This window comes from Lipophrys pholis (genome assembly GCF_963383615.2).
Source record: "Lipophrys pholis genome assembly, chromosome: 22".
Taxonomy (NCBI): Eukaryota; Metazoa; Chordata; class Actinopteri; order Blenniiformes; family Blenniidae; genus Lipophrys; species Lipophrys pholis.
Window position 1 is genome coordinate 7573356 of NC_137644.1, and position 17307 is coordinate 7590662.

Genomic DNA, 17307 nt, shown 5'->3' on the forward strand with positions numbered 1-17307 from the left:
TGAGCTCAGGTTGTAAATAAAGCTGACCTGCACACATCCTGTTTATTTTCCCTACATCCAAACGCCCAGCTTTACACTACGTTATATAAAACAGGCGTCCTCTCCGATCGTCTCTGTCCTTCCCCTCCACCGCTCTCGTGTTATCTTGGTGGGTTTTGTCCTTTTCATGCGGGCTGCTCTCCCGAATCACAACACAACAACATGGCTGGAACGATGATGCTAATGCTGCTGCTGCTGCTGCTGAGAATGAAAGGACCTCAGGCTAAAGAGCAGCACAACAAATTCACAGTTGCATAACGGGCTGTGCGCCTGAATTACACACTGACCAGGACAGACCAGCCAGCAGAAACACAAGGTTACCCAGGAAAATCCATGAAGATGCAACTTATATATCAAAGTTTGGGAAAATCCTGTCTTATATCAACAAAACGTACCCATTAATATCCATCTCCTTGCAGAGTGAACATTGAGGCTGGAAATAAACTAAAGAGGAAAAAAAGATTCAGCATTAAAAGGCTGTTTTCACCTCATACCAGCTGGATTCAGCATGCAGAGGTTGTTTCAAACCGTACACAGGCTGGAGTTGGGATAAAGAGGCCGTTTCCAAACTATTGAGGCTGTTCCCAGCATGATGAAGCTGTTTTTCTTAGACTTTGGCTGGTTTTAGCATAGAGAGGCAGATGTTTGTCTCACTGTGGCTGTTTCCAGCACAAAGAGTTTACTTTTTTTTTTTTATCATGCAAATGGTTATATTTATTGAAGTGGTTGTAGCATAAAGAGGCTGTTTCCACCTGACCCAGGCTGTTTCCACCTCACAGGCTGTTATCATACTGACACTCCTGGTTCCAGCACACAGATGCTCGTTTCCATCTGGCCGAAGTCGTTTTCAGCATGCAATCTGCAGAAAGTATGGATAAATACGGAGGAGCAAAGCTGCCAATTTCAGCTCCATCCTCAAGTTTTCCCACAGCGACGGCGACATCTGAAAACACTTGTTACAGATGCCGAGCTGGTCATGGTGTTTGACTCCCCGTGGCCTCGTCGGCGCTGCAGATTGAGTTTTCGATAACGGCTGCGATGAGCTTCGCTCTGTCTTTAAGGAGAAGATAATTGCTATTATGATAAGAAGGCTTTCAGCTCCCGCAGGAGTCACTGAATCACTTCTTGCATTTGGATGACTTTGCACATTAAGCTCCTGAATATAATAAGAGTTTTATGGAAATGTTAGATTTTATTTCCTGATAGCGTTCAAATGTGCGGCGGTGCTTCTCACTGGTGCATTCAAAAGCTTGTGTACAACATTGGTGATTTGAACTAATGCTGATGTCAGCAGCTTGTAGTTACATGTTAATGTTAATGTTTAGACACCTTGATTAGCACATTCACTGACCCAGTGAGGCGTCAAATTGAAAAAAATGTATGTTTAACAACTGATCCATAATCTGCCTCCTTTCCTCATGAAATACATGCAAACATAAACCCACACTTTCTTCTCCACAAATGGTTACAAACAAGCCACAACTGAATCTAAATGAAAAGCTTTTGATGGAGCGGTAAAGATTCCTGCACACCTTTAACACCCTGAATGCGTCACAGTGGAAGCAGACCGTGTTCATGCAGCTTAACACTGGGACAACTACAGGTCGGGAATGTCCCGTTTCCCCGTTTACAGCCTGAACGTGATGACAACAAACAAGCAACATGGCCGCCTCCAGCAGAGCCGCTTTATTTCTGCTGTCAGAGCGCAGACAAGAGGAAAAACAAGCTTGAGGGTGATGAAATGACGCTGTTATTCCCACATTACTTTTTCTACACAGCTGTTACTCACAGCTGTCATGCTGTTAACATATCCAACAATTGTTTTAACTTTATACTTACAAAAGTCTGTTTCATTTTAAACGATGCTTGGAGTCTCTGAGAACACATTTTTTGGAAAACAGCTCCCAAGGTAGCACTTTTTGAAAATGCTGCCACTGCACATGCTCAGTAGATGGATGTTTGCCTCCAGAGTGTCATGACTCTCAGTCCATATTCTCCTGGACTTGGTAGTTTTATCTTTGACAGTCATCGTAATAACAATCCAACCCCGTCGTCTGTCCACTAGCATGTCTGTGTTCTCCCAATTTTAATGTTTATAGTGTATTATTCTCTGCTGCATATGTGTGTGGTTTCATTACAAAAACTACCAGTAGCACCCACTAGTGGCCTAACATGCTAACGACATCGATTTCAGTGTTTCTGCCTTCTTGTGTAAATGTAGTGTTCAAAATGTTGGAAATCTGAAAGTTTTCTGAAACGGAAATGATGCGTTTTCTCTCGAAGCGTTGTCACTTAAACAAACTCTTAATGTTTATGAGTAGAAACAAAATGACTTTTTAATGTGCAGATTGAATACCTTACTTTCACAGAAACAGCTGCCATGTCGAGTCACTTAAAATCTCCAAAAACATCCACATTCCTGGTTTGACTGTGCACATGTGCAGAAGAGCTATTCACAGCCGCTGTGTTGTGCAGTGGCATCATTTCCGACGTTTTCTAAAAGTTCCACCTTGAGAGCTGTTTTTCCAAAAAGTTGTCTTTGGCTCCAAGCGCCGTTTTCGTGAAAACAAACACCTCAAATGTTACGAGGGTTTTGCGAATAGGGTGTGTGTGTCAGCCCTGTGGTGGACTGGCAGCCGGGGCTCGATGTTATACCGTCACTCGTCGCCCGCTGAGGGATCAGCTCCCGCTCCATGATACTGTGAATCCTCATTTTCAGTTAGCAGGGTGCTCGGATCTCTCCCTCCAGCATCAAATCAGACCTGACCAGGCGCCTGACGCCGGAGAACGGAGAGCATCGCCGTCGTTTGATGCATGTGGCTCTGTCAAACTCGAGGGAGGAGGCGGGAGCGACAATTCTCCAGCAGCAAATGTTGGTATTAAGATCTGGCAGACGTTAAATGCTTCACAGTGTGATGTGTGCAGAGCGCTGCCAGATGGATTGGATGGAGGTGCCGGGAGACTCGTGGGGATTCTGGGAACCAGAGCGGTTGGTGGAGCGATGGAGTCATAAATTGTTACAGGGATTTCCCCCGCATTGTACGCAACGAGTCGGGTTCATAATGGGAAGGTCCCACTTTACATGGAGGACCGTCTTCCATCCTATATGTCAAACTTAAAGTGTGTGTGTGTGTGTTTGTGTGTGTGTTTGTAAGCGTAAAGCCACTGTGCAGTGAACTATAACACTTTTCCCCTCCTCTGTATGCAAAGAGCCGCTCGCTGAATCTTTCATGCCTCCGTATGATGATGAATTCCATTTCGAGGCTGCTCTTTGCAGCACGTATAGTCAAGAAATGCCTCAAAGCTGAAAGAAAATGGTGGTCAAGGACAGAATTAGCTCGTTTTATTTATTATATGTTTTATTTGGCCTTAAATAGAGTATATTTACTATTTTGAACAGCACAAGGTTCATAATTACAATTTCTGTTGTAGTTTATATTGAATATTTAATCAGCAGTGAGACTGTCAAAGTGACAACGAGGCAATTCAAGATAAACCTCGCTTATTAAAACATCTTTCAATATGTTTGAAAACTGCCTTCAGGGTGGATCAAATAGGCCTGGATGACAAACGTTGCATAAGATGCTCAATTAATAAACATAATCACTTTAACACTTCCCATTATGGTTTATTCACCAGTATGTCATCTAAGCTTCACAAAGTCACAAGGGTATGAAAAAAGTCTTGAAAAACCCTTCAAAAACATAATTATGTTTTTTTTTTTTTATTATTTTGTTGCTGCATTGATTTTTTGAGGTTGTCTTTGTGCCTATTAGAGGAAATGAACCGTTTTGGTTAAATGAGTTTCCTGTGAGTTAGTCCCGATTCAGCTCATATGTGTTATTCCACCCATTGTTTTCAATGGTGGTATCTTCTTGTCTTGTTTACACTCAATTTACATTGCATCATTTTGTTTCCAAATACATTCTGGGTAAAATCAAGTTAAGATTGCAGATTCTGATATCCTAATTTCATTATCGTGAGAGCAAAGTAGTAGCATTACTGCTGGTCGCAGAAAGGAAAAGTAACTAGATTGTTTGGTGCATTACTCCTAATTACTTTTCGGCCTCTATTATTGTGGTGTTGCTGTGACACATTACCTGAGCTGTCAGGTCTGTGTGTATCCGTCTAATAACCGAGTCACTCATTAAGTCTCCCAGAGGGAAACAAAACAAGATTTTACAAATCCAAACAGACAAAATTAATCAGAAAAAATAAAATGATTGTGCACAGATACAGTCTGGATAAAAACAAAATAATACAAAGATTGCTTTTTTTTTTGTCGCAGATATAATTTGGAGTTATAACTGTTAGAGGGAGGAAGATGCTCTAGAATCTGGATGTTAGATCTCTTTAATAGAAACCTATTTATGAGCTAATGACAACGAGACAAACTCATAATACTGTGCAGCTATTACCTATGTGATTATAATGCTTCATTTAAAGTGATCAGATTTTGTTCCTGAACTAAAAACACTTGATTAAGCAGAAATGTGCAGGACAGTAAAAATGTAACTAAAAAAAGTAAACAAGCACATTAACACACCACAACTGTAAAAAAAAAAAAAAAAAAAAAAAAGGAAGGACCTCAGGACTGGATTGTCAGAAGAGCAGCTGAAGGCAGCACAAGCTAAGCTGTCATGTTATCCTCACTTTTTAAACTCTTGCCTCAACAATGAAACAGTCCTGTTCGTCAAATCTTACTTTGCTCAGCCAGATCGAGGGATTAGTCAACCACTACAGGCCTGTTTATTTTTTCCTACAACAGCCAAAACAGGTCAAAACACTAAACAAAGCCTGTCGTTTCTGCACAGCAGCATTATGTCTGATTCAGTGTCGAGTTGTCGACAGAGAAATGTGGAGGAGGACTTCAAAAGTTAGATTTTCTTGCTTCACAAGCACGACGACGAACCACGACTGGGTTGTCCGTGGAGCACTTGAATGCAGCACAATGCGTTTGATCGTCTGGTAAAATAATACATGGTGTAAAAGTGATCTGTCAGTAAGCTTAATATACAACACATTCTTGATGTTAAACTACTAGATCCAACTGACGTGAAAAGAAAATGTGGATCAAGGTGGTTCAATTGCCAGTTTGTCTCATTTCTTCAGATTTCAATCGTCCAACAATAAAACAAGAGTCATCAGCAAAGAAAAGCTGTTTGGCAAATTTCGTAATGGGCTCAGCCCACAAACTGCTATATACTGTATTTTGTCCGTCGCTACAACGAGGACCATCAATTAACTGGTTCATCTGTGGGTACGCAGAGGGCTAGTGAGCCCATTCTGCACTCTGAAGGTTCTTGTGCAGCGTGGACAGGGAAATGAGGGAGCTGTTTGTGCAGTTCTCCCTTATCTGCCTGCGAAAGATGAAGAAGATGATTGATGACTTGCGCAAAGATTTTGATTAGAGTGAGGAAGAGTTTTGCCACATCAACCTCACTCTCTCGTCCGGGACCAAACTGAGACCAGTGGCAAAACCAGGTCAAGACGACTGGAGATGGGGACGGATGCAGTGGATGGTGACTTAGTCGAATCTATCAACTGTGCCCTAAGCACTCCACGGTGCCGCTTACATGCTGGCCGTTGGCTCAAAAGAGCCTCATCCGCCCTTTGACAGGTCTTTTGTTTTGTCCTGCTGGGTGACATGCCACCCTCGTCACCAGCATACACTGGTGAGGAAGCCGATTTAGATGCCGACAACTAGTCCATGAGGCAGGTTGTAATGGGTTACAACCTGCCTGTACCAGTAGCAGGGTGTGAGCCCTGACCTGACCGAGTAATCATCCCACAAATGCATAAGCTTAATAAGATGCTCTATTATGTTGATGTTAGTGGAGGAAGATGCTCTACAATCTGGATAAAATTGTGCAATTGACAGTTTGTGTCATTTCTTCAGATTTCAGTATTCCAACAATAAAACAAGAGTCGTCCGCAAAGAAAAGCTGTTTGGCCAATTTCTTACTGGGCTCAGCCCACAAACTGCTAATCATCCCACAAATGCATAAGTTTGAGAAATATGACTCTACTCCAAAAGGAAATAAACCTTCCGCACATACCCATCCTCACTTTTTGCACAAACACACTCAAAACCCAACAGTTGAGTTGCATTGTGGGTAATGTGGAGAACTCATTTCTAATGGCAATATTCAAGGAGTCAGTTCAAACTCCAGCAGTGCTGGACTTTCCGCTGAGCTACGGCTCACAGTCCTCCAGCTCAGGCCGAGCATCTCGACAGCCTCTGCAACGGGACGATAGTGTGAGCGAACAAACGAGCCTATGCGGCACTCACCAGGTCTTTGGAGGTGCCGAGCCTCTTGAGCCCGTCCAGGGGCAGGAGGTCAGCCGAGTCCTTGTGCGTGAACTGGGTGGCCTGCTTGAGACGCCTCTGCTGGTGCAGGATGGCTTTGTCCCGGATGGCCAGTTCACCTTTCTTGGCCTCACTCATGGTGGAGCAGTCGTCTCCGATGCTGTGCACAGATGCACGGAGACCGTAGCTCTGGCAGGAGGAGCAGCAGGAGCAGCAGGAGCAGCAGGAGCAGGACAGTGGGAGGTGGTGCAGCAGAGGGAGGACGAAGAGGAGAAGCCTCCCCTCAGGTCGACGCAGACGTCCTTTCAGAGGCAGCACAATCCTGTTGCAGTCCGTGTTGTCCTCTCTGAGGTGCTGCCGTCCTTCCCTCTGGGCTCTCTGCTGCCTCTGAGTGTGTGAGAGAGTGTGTGTGTGAGTGTGTGGGTGTGTGTGTATGTGAGTGTGAGCGTGTGTGTGTGTGTGTGAGTGTGTGTGTGCTATTCTCCGGTCCTGGACGCTCCTCTGATGATGTGCATCTTCCTCGCACGATGTGAGGATGTCTTCTGTCTGCGAGAGTCTGAGAGGAAGGTGTGACTGAATCTGAAAGAGTGATTCTCCTCCCCACCGCCTCTCTCTCTCTCTCTCTCTCTCTCTCTCTCTCTCTCTCTCTCTCTCTCTCTCTCTCTCTCTCTCTCTCTCTCTCTCTCTCTCTCACACACACACACACACATTTTTGCTCTTAGCTTCTCTTTCTTCCTCACTCTTATTCTCTTTCATTTCTTCTCTCACATTTTTCTCTTTCTCTTCATCCCTCTCTCTCTTTGCTCTCTTTCCCCCCATCTTTCTCCCCCTCTCTTGCATCCTTTCTATCTCCTCTCTCGATCGCCACCCCACCCCCCCCCCCCTAACTCTCTCTCCTTTTTCCATCACACACTCAAAACAGACCCACCACAGAAATTTCGAGCCAGTTTTTCTCAAATCATCTTCACCCTGCTCTGCGCTCTAATGTCAGCCAGGAGAAACGCTCAGACGCTGTTGTGGTGAAATCGTAGAACATGATGTGAACATCGTGAACATCGAAGAACGCAATATGAACATCACAACCATCCAAACATCCTCCTCTGTTTCCTCCCTGGGCCTCGGAGGTGAAGCCCACTCTGACACGTTGGGTGGAGGTGAGAGAGCGATGGCTGCGATCTGACCCCACGGTGAGGATCAATCCACACCACTGATGGCGAATATTGATCTCCTCAGCATCCCCCGGTGACAGACACCATGAATTAAACAATCCAATCCCCTCCATCCATCCATCATCTGGTAAACTATAAATATCTCATCCATCTGACCTCCAGTCTGCGACGCGTTGTAACAGCAGCTGGGATCGGGCCTCCAGGTGTGTGTGAGCTCTGATCAACTCTTTCTTTACATCGCTGCTGCCAGCAGACGACAACAGGGAGAGCTTTTCTAACAGAGGATGTTTGTCTGAAAGCAGGAGACCTTGTGAAGGTGAAGTGGAAAATATTGAATCCCTTCTGTGCTGTTTGTTGTTTGGAAAGCATGTGCTGCCCCCTGCTGGTGGAAAAGCTGCTACTTCATATTCTGCTACTTTTTTTTTTTTACTTCGTTACTGTTGTTATTACACATACACATTATCCCCCCTCTCTCTCAGAGACACGCACACATTGGTAGGCACACACAAAATCTCACCTGAAATTTGTGACTAATACTGATTATCCACATGAGGGCCAGGAGAGATAATTGTTTGTAAACAATGAGTAATTTAATACAGAATAATATGAAGAAATAAGCACAATATACACAAGTCGAATGACAAGAATGAAAGTAGTCATTCCTATCTGGTAAATTCACAAAAGAAATGAAGACTGTGAAAACTGTCATCCCGCTTCATAAAACTGGAGAGTTTTATCACCAATACTTCATTTTGTTTTGTTTGCTGACGAAACAAACATTTTCTGGACAGAGGAGAACTTAGAGCAGCTCAGTAATGAAATTACATGAGAATTAAACAAATTAAAAAAGTAGTTTGACATGAATAAGCTATCACTAAACATGGATCAAACAAAATGTATGGTGTTTGGTGATTATGAGGGGAAAAGTGACGTAAAAGTCATGATAGCGGGTGTGAAAGTAGAGAGGGTTCAAGAAATTAAGTTTCTCTGGGTGATAATTGATGAAAACATCTGTTGGAAACCTCATATCAAACATGTTCAAACTAAATTATCCAAAAATGTTTCAGTCCTCAGAAAAGCAAAATACTTCTTATACAGCAAAGCACTGCATATAATATACTGTTCACTAATACTGTCATATTTTAATTACTGTGTGGAAGCGTGGGGCAACACCTACAAATCCTCACTCCGACAGTTGTGCACACTCCAGAAGAGTTCTTGGTTCAGAAAGCTTCTAGAATCACACTAAAGCCTTATTTATATATTCCGTCCTACTAAAACTCCCTGATCTGGTAGAATTCGAAACAACTAAATTAATGCACAAAGCTAGAAACAAGCAACGACCAGACAACATACAGAAAGTATGTGAGTTTGTAATTAAAAAAAATTTTTTTATTGCTTTCCTCCAGCGCAGACATTATATTCTGTCAATTAAATACTTTGACAAACTAATTCAAACAGCAGAAATCTGTACTTCACAAGTATTTACATAAACTCAACCCCCCCAAACAGGGGATGTACATTTTTCTTTCTTCTTTTCTTTTAATTTCTTATATTTTATCCTTGCACTCTTGTACTTGTTCACGTAACATTGTCATCGATCACTCAGGGCAGTTTGTAATGTTGAACTGTTGACAATGTGTTATGAATAACGTTTCTAAGATGATAATGATGTGTGGCTTGTCTACGTGTTTTTATGTCGTGTCAGCACTGCTTAAAACTTCAGGTTTTGGGGGAAAATGTCCACACACATCAGGACTCGAACCGGCGTCCACAGTTACCCACTTTGAAATTCCTGACATTGATGAAATCCGATTACAATAGGAAAGCAGATGATGAAACATCTTCAGTGATAGCTGAAGCAATGACTCATAGAAGAAGAAATTCGATCTGTTTTCATAAGGAGAAGCAAAACCAGAAACTCGTGTGTTTCCACTGTTGTGGACAGTTTTTTTTTGTTTGTGCTTTTAGGCATCATAAATCATCAGGTGAAGAAGAATCAAAACAAAGAGGATAAAATGACACTTCATTAATGCTACTTATGCTGTGGTAGTAAACACAAATCATGATAGGATGGTACTGAATGGTTTTCATTCTTATTTATTGTGAGAAAGAAAACCGTCGCTCTGCTCCATCGCTGGAGATTTCTTGCTTGGTCCTCTGGACCGGGGGAAACTGAATGTGAGGATGAGTCCGAGTGGAGAAGAAGAACCAAGATGTGGCTGTATAACGGTCGGCTGAGGCTGGATACCGGAGCTTCAGAACACCTGGCTGTATCTTTCAGAGGTTCATGGTTTCCTGTCGGCCAGTGAGTCGGAGGGTCGAGCAGCTTCTGAGGTCTCAGTGTTGTGATTCCGTGTACGCACTGCAACAGAAAGAAAAACCACAACTGTCTTCAGTATGTATGAAGTATCATGTTCATAAGAATGTTGGTTTTGTATTTGACGTTCATGTGACGAAAGAGTTTCACTGAATTCTTTAAAAAAACACAGCTTAATATTTCTTGTGCGTTGAACGATCTAATCCAGTTCGTCACTTTAAAGCATTGATCCAGAGAAAGTTGGTCTTGTTGTGGTCGTACCTCTTTTCTGCAGTTGATTGTCCCCCTAAAAACAGAAAATGTCCTTTTAACCAAGCTAGTGAGGTCATGTGAACCTTTATGAGCGACACGTGATGAGAGAAGTTCATACATAGTTTTTTTCTGGCCGACCATCCCGGATGTTTCTGTGCATGGAGCTGGGCTTCTGCTCTTGCCTGCTGGAAGTATTTCTCCTTCTCCTGATGTGATAATAACTTCCACCGTGGAGAGAAGTCAAGACATGGTCAGCACACACACGGACACACATGGACACACATGCCAGCTTCCAAACATGAGGAACAAATCGTATCTCCAACATGGAGGAGCAGAACACACTTCCCCTCTTCCCCGCCTCTTTGCTGTGTGTCACCCCGAGCGCCGCCGACACAATTGTCCTCTGCTCCTTAGGGAAGCTCATGAAGGCGTTTGGCGGCTTCTTTATGTGCGACTTGTCTTCATCCTGCTCGCCGTCACACTTTAGATTTCTGCACGCACGAAAAACAAATGGCAATTATTAGTAAATGATATACTTGAAAATCGTATTACTTAATAAAAGTGACGTATTTGTTATTAGTAACTTCCATCTTACATTCAGTTTTTATTATTGTTTCATCGCTTGAAACTGGAAATTGTGTTTCATCACAGTTTGTTTTCTTTGTCTTGTGGAGTACAACCTCATCATTACACATCATTACATTTAATAGTTTTCTCCCTTTCTTTTTTTAAATGTACAAAAGCAGTATCCTTCAAAGTCTCTCAGCTGTTAAGAAAAGTGTCTTCTAATAGTTTTCTGTAATACAGCAGAGATTAAATTTTGACGTTGAGCCAGTAACGAGCAGAATCAGAGGGATGTGGGTATTTATGCCAACGTTTCCTGGGAAGGAATGAAGCCGATTATCCTCCAGAGACTGGAGTCACTCTTCAGCTCATGTTTCACACCACAGGGAAAGAGACATATGAAGTTTTCCCATCATAAAAAATATGTTCATGCTATAAACAGCTTGTAATCTCTATTGAAGCTTTATGACATTAATATAGCAGCACTTTCCATTATGTAGATGGAGAGAAGACATTTAAAACTTGTAATTGTACTTCACGTGATAAGAGTTGGGTTAGTTAAATTTTTTCCAAAAATATGAATACACCCCAATTTTAGGAGGTTTTTAATATTTTTCTTTTTGGCCCAAACTCACCTTCCTGATAAGACTTTGATGATAAATATATGGTTATGTAGCTCGAAATATGTGTAAATACATAAATGGTTTATAACCTTTCACTGAAACAGTGTGACCACTAGTGGACACATAAGGAACAACCAATACTTATATTTAAAAATTGCCAATGCTTTACGTGAATCAATGAGACCAATCAAACTCCCCCAATGTCATTTTTATTGTCATGAACAAAGTTTCCAAACAGGGGACGTCCAGAAAATGTGAAAATCCATCATATCAAACATTGAAAGTAATCTCATTACTGAACACTGGCTTTCTTTTCTCGAGACAGAACACCCAACGAGATTATTTACAAAAGAAATTAAAGAGTACCTTAAAAAGAAAGAAAACCACAGCAGTTTTGGTCAGTTGCTGGCAATGTAAAGTAAAATACAGTCTTGCATTTTGTGCTTCTTTTTTTTTTTAACATCAAGCCGCTGTTAACAGAGGTTGCAGAAGGCACGTGTGCATCATTCAGTTCATACAATTGTGATTCAGGCTTTTCATCCCAGCCGTTTCAGTTCTGAGTCCCTGTCTGATCTCTGGAGCGAAGAAGCCCAACACCTGCTCTCAAAGACGTACAACAAGAAATAACAGCAGCGGGCAGAGTCCCCAATAAGAACGCTTCTTACTGTGGTTTTCTTTGACATGTGCAAATCTGATTTTGACACCCTCGGGGGAGGCGTGGCCCCGGGCTTCTCCCTGCCATCTCTGGAGTCCACCAAGTGAGACCCGGACCCCGGCTGGGGTCCACTGGCTTTAAAAGAAGCTCCAAAAAAAAAAAAAAAGTCTCCCATTACTGGCAATGTAAAACCATCATCCTCAGGATTATCTGCTGTGTACATAAAGACGAGGAGTGTGTCATATTTCAAGGATTGCGGCGAAGATTTGTGGAAAATGCCACATTTGGAGTGTAAACAATGGGAATAAACGGCCCGTAGATTTGGAAACGTGCTCGTCGGTGACTCTCAAAAACACTTCCTGCTGCTCTCAGAGTATTTCCAAAAACTCCTCCACCCTGCTGAATCATGAACTATTCAGTTTGCTGTGCTATTTTATGACACTTTAGATCTCTAATCTCCATTAAGAATTGCGCTTTTAGCTTCTCAATATGCAATATTTAGTCATCAGAGGAGGATGAGGAGGAACCAGGTCCCTGCACATGTTTCATCTGATGCCATGTAGGAAGTTCTCTCATGTTTTTACAATAGTTAACAACTGTAAAGATCCAATGGCAATAAAAAGCTATTAATCTTCAATATCTGCTCAATCTTCAATCAGTTTTTCACTCGCTCAAAAAATGTGTTTAAATAAAATAATTCAAAGCTTCAACACTACTTATTTCTCTTCCTGTTGGTTTCAGAATGAAAGAAAAGGCAACACTTTTCCTGCCACTCGAGATAAAGAACTTAATGTGTTTACTTTAGCATTCAAGCAAATTTTCTGTCCAAACAGGTGAAAAGGACCAAAAACGTGCTGACGATATGGCGCATGTCCACTTCTGAAGAGGTTTTTTTTTTTTTTTTTGAGGAAGCAGCAGCGAGCGTTCTCAATTCTTAAAATATAGACGAGCTTCTAATCACCGTATTTTCCAGACTATAAAACTTCTTGGTGATTCATTTCTCTATGTTCATTTGTAACTGACGTAGTTGATAATTGCGGTCCAGCAGCGGCTGTTCCGAGCTTATCTGTTTCATTGTGGCAGCATTCTGTTGTCCTGTAGTGACCTCTAGTGGTCAAACACAGTATGCGTAACTAGCTTCAGTTGTATACTCTGACTAGAATCTGGTGTTGTTGACCTCCGGGCCGTTGTTCACAAAATAAAGTTTTAGTTTTTGCATCTGCAGCAGTATGTACAATGTAGCGCGTTTGAGGTCACCGGGGAACCACACAGCCACCGCACACTGTTCTGATAAAGCCACCGAGCCCTGTTTGTTTAGTACAAAGGCTGGTTAAAGCTGCTCCTGTCTGTCAGTCAGAGCACGTTGGGGAGGTAAAGCGAGCACAGCAGCATGTTCTGACCCAGAGCCGGGAAGCGCCTGAAGGCCTCCCAGGCGTCGGAGAAAATGTTGTATTTGAGGAAGACGCGGTGCTCCAGGCTGGTGGACAGGCTGAAGTCCCGGCTCATGATGTAGATGCCGTCGTTGTGCAGCGTGCACGTCAGGTTCAGGCCCGACTTGGACGTGTTCTCCTTCAGCTGGACCCACTCCCCCGTGGTGACGTTGTAGGACTGCACCGTCAGGACGTCCTCCGTCTGGCTGGGACGCCGCTGCTGCCGCCGCTGGCCCGCCTCCAGCTCGTGGGTGTAGCCGCCCACCAGGTAGATGGTGCCCTCCACCGAGAGCATCTGCTGCTTGCGGATGTGCACGGAGCAGGAACGAAACGCTGTCCAGGTGTCGGAGGTGGGGCAGTATTGGAGGACGCTCATGTTCCTATCTGTCAGGAGGGCAGAGAAAAAACATCCACACTTTCACACAGAACATCTAGACCAGTGGTGTCATAAGGCCTGTGGGCCAAAGAAGATCTTAAAAGAGATCTACCTTGTTGGTATCAAACAAGCCCCACAGTCATGCCGTCAGGGAAGGTTCGTAAAAACATGCAGAATGCAACACAGCTAAAGTAAAAGTTAACTCATAATTGGGCTGAAACACTCATTGTACATTTTGTGAAAAATCTACAGCGACAAAATCATAACAAACCCTGTTCAATCTGGTGGTGAGAAAACTGAAGTGAAAAAACAAACAGATATAATATGTCAAATGTTTATTTCAGCGATTACTGAATAAAAATCATCAGAAGGCCAAGAAACAGTGAAAATGCTTTTTTAATTTTAGAAACATGTGAAAACTAAAGGATTTTTGTTATCATTGAACAGAAACATGGTTATGTAGACGTAGTTATGCTATATTGTGGGAGGGTTATCGTTTTTTTAACACTAGGGAAAATATTAATTTGGCACATTTGAGATGGAAAATTCTGCATATTTATTTAGTTTTTGGCCAAAAAATAGCTATTACAGTAGAATGTTTTCAAAAGTAAAGATGCATTTTAATTGAAATGTAAGTTTGGAGGTGAGTACTCAGGATTGTCCATAAGGAAAATGCCTTACGATACTTAGCTTTAGAAGGTTATGAATGTTGTGGTATGAAGTCAAATGTTTGTGGCTTTGATTAAAATGATCTGTTAAAAAGAGAAAAACTGTAATTACTGATAAGAAAATGAAGCTCGTTGGAAGAATAGAGGCCACTGTTTTTTAGTCACATGTGTCTTTGTGAGGATCATTTCTTGGACTCTTCCTCACCCACCTCTCGTGGTGTATCCTCCCATGACGTAGATCATCCCCTGACACTCGCAGGCTGAGAACTCGGCCAATGGGTCGGGCATGGAGGAGACGCAGGTCCACCAATCCAGCTCCGGGCTGTAACACTCCACCGTGCCCAGACACTGACCTCCCACAGCGTACAGCTTCCCTTGCACTGCCAGAAGCTTGAAGTTGGACCTGAACAAGAGGGCAGAGTGAGTGCTACAGCATCAGAGGTGGAGCGGCATGGATCTGGAATGTGTTACTACCTCTTCTGGTTGAGCGGGGACACCTGGTTCCACTCGTTCCTGCAGGGGTTGTAGCAGTGCACAGCAGAGATCTCCTGATTCGTCATCCTGTAGCCGCCCACGATGAACAGGTAGTTGTCCAGGACGGCCGATCCGTACCCTCTGACGTTGATCATGTCTGGAGGCAGGTTGTTGGCCAGTGGCTTCCAGCGTTGCTCCACCTCTCCGTACCTCAGCATGGACCAGGGTTCGTCCTGATCCGGCACGTCCAGGGACAGGCAGGCGAAGTCCCCGATAGCCACCAGGGTGGCGGTGCCCTTCATGCGCGTCTCCTTGACCTGGTCCCGGACAGCAAGTGGTAGGCTGCTGAACTCGGGCCTCCTCAGCATGGGGTGATAGTAGCAAGTCATGTACTTGAGGCAGGAGGTGCGCAGGTCGTGCGTCCCGTAGATCTCGGAGAGGCTGAAGAGCTCCACGCAGTTCTCCTGGCGGATCTCGGATGATAGCAGCTTGAGGATGGAAGTGACCTGCAGGAAGGAGGCGGTCTCGATCAGGTCCTCCAGGGTCTCGTTGACCACCTGGACCTTGGAGGTGTTGATGAACTCCAGGACCAGCTCCAGGCCGGGGACACTGAGCCCCTGGAGCTGGACCGAGTCCTCGGTGGACTCCCTCATCCCGGAGCTGTACAGAGCTCGGAAGTAGTCGCTCTTCTCGATCAGCTTCTTCTTATCCACCTCATAGATCTTGTCTTCCATGACGATGGCAATGACCTGATCGGATGACATGGTGGAGAGGATGGATTGATCTCTGTTTTGGTCGTCTCTGTCAGCCTGGAGCGGTTTACATCTCCCTGCACTGGGCGCTCTCCCGCCGGGCTATATATGGTAATGATCGGCCCATATGTCGACCCGGAGCTCCGGAGGCACGATAAAAAACCCACAAAGGAGACTTTACCATCTGTGACAATGTCGCTCCAGGCTCTGTGAACATCAGCCTAACTGTAAAAGGTGATTTCCGACGGTGTCAGTCAGACTTTGAACCACATTTTGTACAAAAACAGACGCGGTAGAGCTCTTAAGTTTTAACTGTTTTGATTTTGCGCCATGCGTCACTTCCGGGTTTCTTCTTCGTGGGAGGAATGAAGGGACGCTGCTGCCCCCTGCTGCCCCTACTTCTGTTGTACTCAGCTGCCACAGCGCCTCAATTTGAATAGGTGAAATACATTATAACAACAAAAAAAAGATAGCTTTGCTAAACATTTAGGTAAATGTTTGAAAAGGATAACTATAAAATTGTATTTGTATAGCAACGGTCATCTTAAGATACTTTACAAAGAAAAAACAAACAATTCCACACGAGCAAGCAGAGGAGATGGTGGAAAGGAAAAACTCCCTTTTAACAGGAAGAAACCCACAGAACCAAACTCAGAGGTGGGAGAGGTGAGGTGGAATAAGGAAAACTTAATATTTTAGCTTTATTGTGGCATACAAGTGCCACAAGTGCCTGTTTGTGATTTATACAGATGTAAAGAAAACATATTCATATATAAAGCATATGAAACATACAAAACAATGCAGCTTGCACATTCTTGTGTTACAATTAGTGTAATGAAAGTTACTTCTACCCATAACTTTCACTGTGGAGGACTGCAGCAGGTTTAAAACATGCAGGCCCTCTTGTGGTATACGATTAAGGGTGGGAAGTCTACTTCTTTTGCAAATAAATTTTATATTTAAAAAGCCACGCCAAGAGTGTGCATATGATTGGGTTTTTTTCTTCTTTCTGAAATCAAGTGAGGAAAAAAGCCTTTACATCATTGAATATGTTCAGTTGGGTCAGTTCTGTACGTTTGCTGTATATATGTTAAAGTTGTATGCAAGATATATGGTCAAACTACTTCACCGGTTAAAATGGTATAATTAGTTCTAACATGATAAAGTGCTACTGTAAATAGGTTGTTTTATCCCACACGGTCAGTTGTGCTGATAGACTGGGTCTTGTGAGGGTTAAAATAAGATCAACACGTCTGTTGTCCATCTCTGGCTGTCAATCAAGATAAGGTTTGTGTTCTCACTCATGGCGTCAGTGTCTGAGGGTTTAAACCAGGAGGAAAGTAAGTTATCAAGGATTAATCAGACTGGGGCCGGAAGTCATGCGTTCAACATAAAATGGCACAAACTTTTATCATTTTATAATCTTGTTTAAGCTATAATTAATGAAATATGAACAATTTTGTTCAGTTACCCTTCTTATTTTATCATGTCAGCAGACCACATCACATGTCATAATAAAAATTCAACATACACAATTTGTGAGACAAATCAGCAGGTATATCTGAGAGAACCAATAGTGGACACGGTGTGGAAAGAACGAGGTGGCAGTTTGGCATTCTGAACATCAAATGTTTTATTTGTAGCATCATGCAGTTTCCAAAAAATGTACAGAAAC

The 17307-nt window shown here is 43.2% G+C and overlaps 2 protein-coding genes across 3 annotated transcripts in view; both read right to left on the bottom strand.

The window, feature by feature from the left end:
• The window catches only part of nrip2 (nuclear receptor interacting protein 2), a 29890-nt gene extending 22724 nt beyond the window's left edge, over positions 1 to 7166 (bottom strand). The window contains exon 1 of the mRNA XM_080491791.1: positions 6332 to 7166. Coding sequence (XP_080347917.1) covers positions 6332 to 6487 — 156 coding nt within the window. The 5' untranslated portion in view covers positions 6488 to 7166. The remainder of the gene's footprint in view (positions 1 to 6331) is intronic.
• Positions 7167 to 11465: 4299 nt separating this feature from the next.
• klhl42 (kelch-like family, member 42) lies at positions 11466 to 15988 on the bottom strand. Of its 2 annotated transcripts, XM_080491612.1 has the most exons (4): positions 15854 to 15982; positions 14881 to 15689; positions 14616 to 14809; positions 11466 to 13746 (listed from the first exon to the last, which is right to left on the bottom strand). In XM_080491612.1, the coding sequence occupies exons 2-4, from the start codon at positions 15642 to 15644 to the stop codon at positions 13286 to 13288; spliced, it is 1419 nt and encodes a 472-aa protein (XP_080347738.1). In that variant the 5' UTR covers positions 15645 to 15689; positions 15854 to 15982; the 3' UTR covers positions 11466 to 13285. The 2 variants fall into 2 exon arrangements, with proteins under 2 accessions (XP_080347738.1, XP_080347737.1); XM_080491611.1 differs by having other exon boundaries at positions 14881 to 15988.
• Between the last annotated feature and the right edge of the window lie 1319 nt (positions 15989 to 17307).

What these genes read in the sequence shown, in the direction of transcription:
- klhl42 (XM_080491611.1), bottom strand. Translation starts at nt 15,644, where the DNA reads ATGTCATCCGATCAGGTCATTGCCATCGTCATGGAAGACAAGATCTAT. An exon ending in TCCCCGCTCAACCAGAAGAG is followed by an intron (nt 14,810 to 14,880) that starts GTAGTAACACAT and finishes CCTCTTGTTCAG; the next exon opens with GTCCAACTTCAAGCTTCTGG. An exon ending in GGGAGGATACACCACGAGAG is followed by an intron (nt 13,747 to 14,615) that starts GTGGGTGAGGAA and finishes CCCTCCTGACAG; the next exon opens with ATAGGAACATGAGCGTCCTC.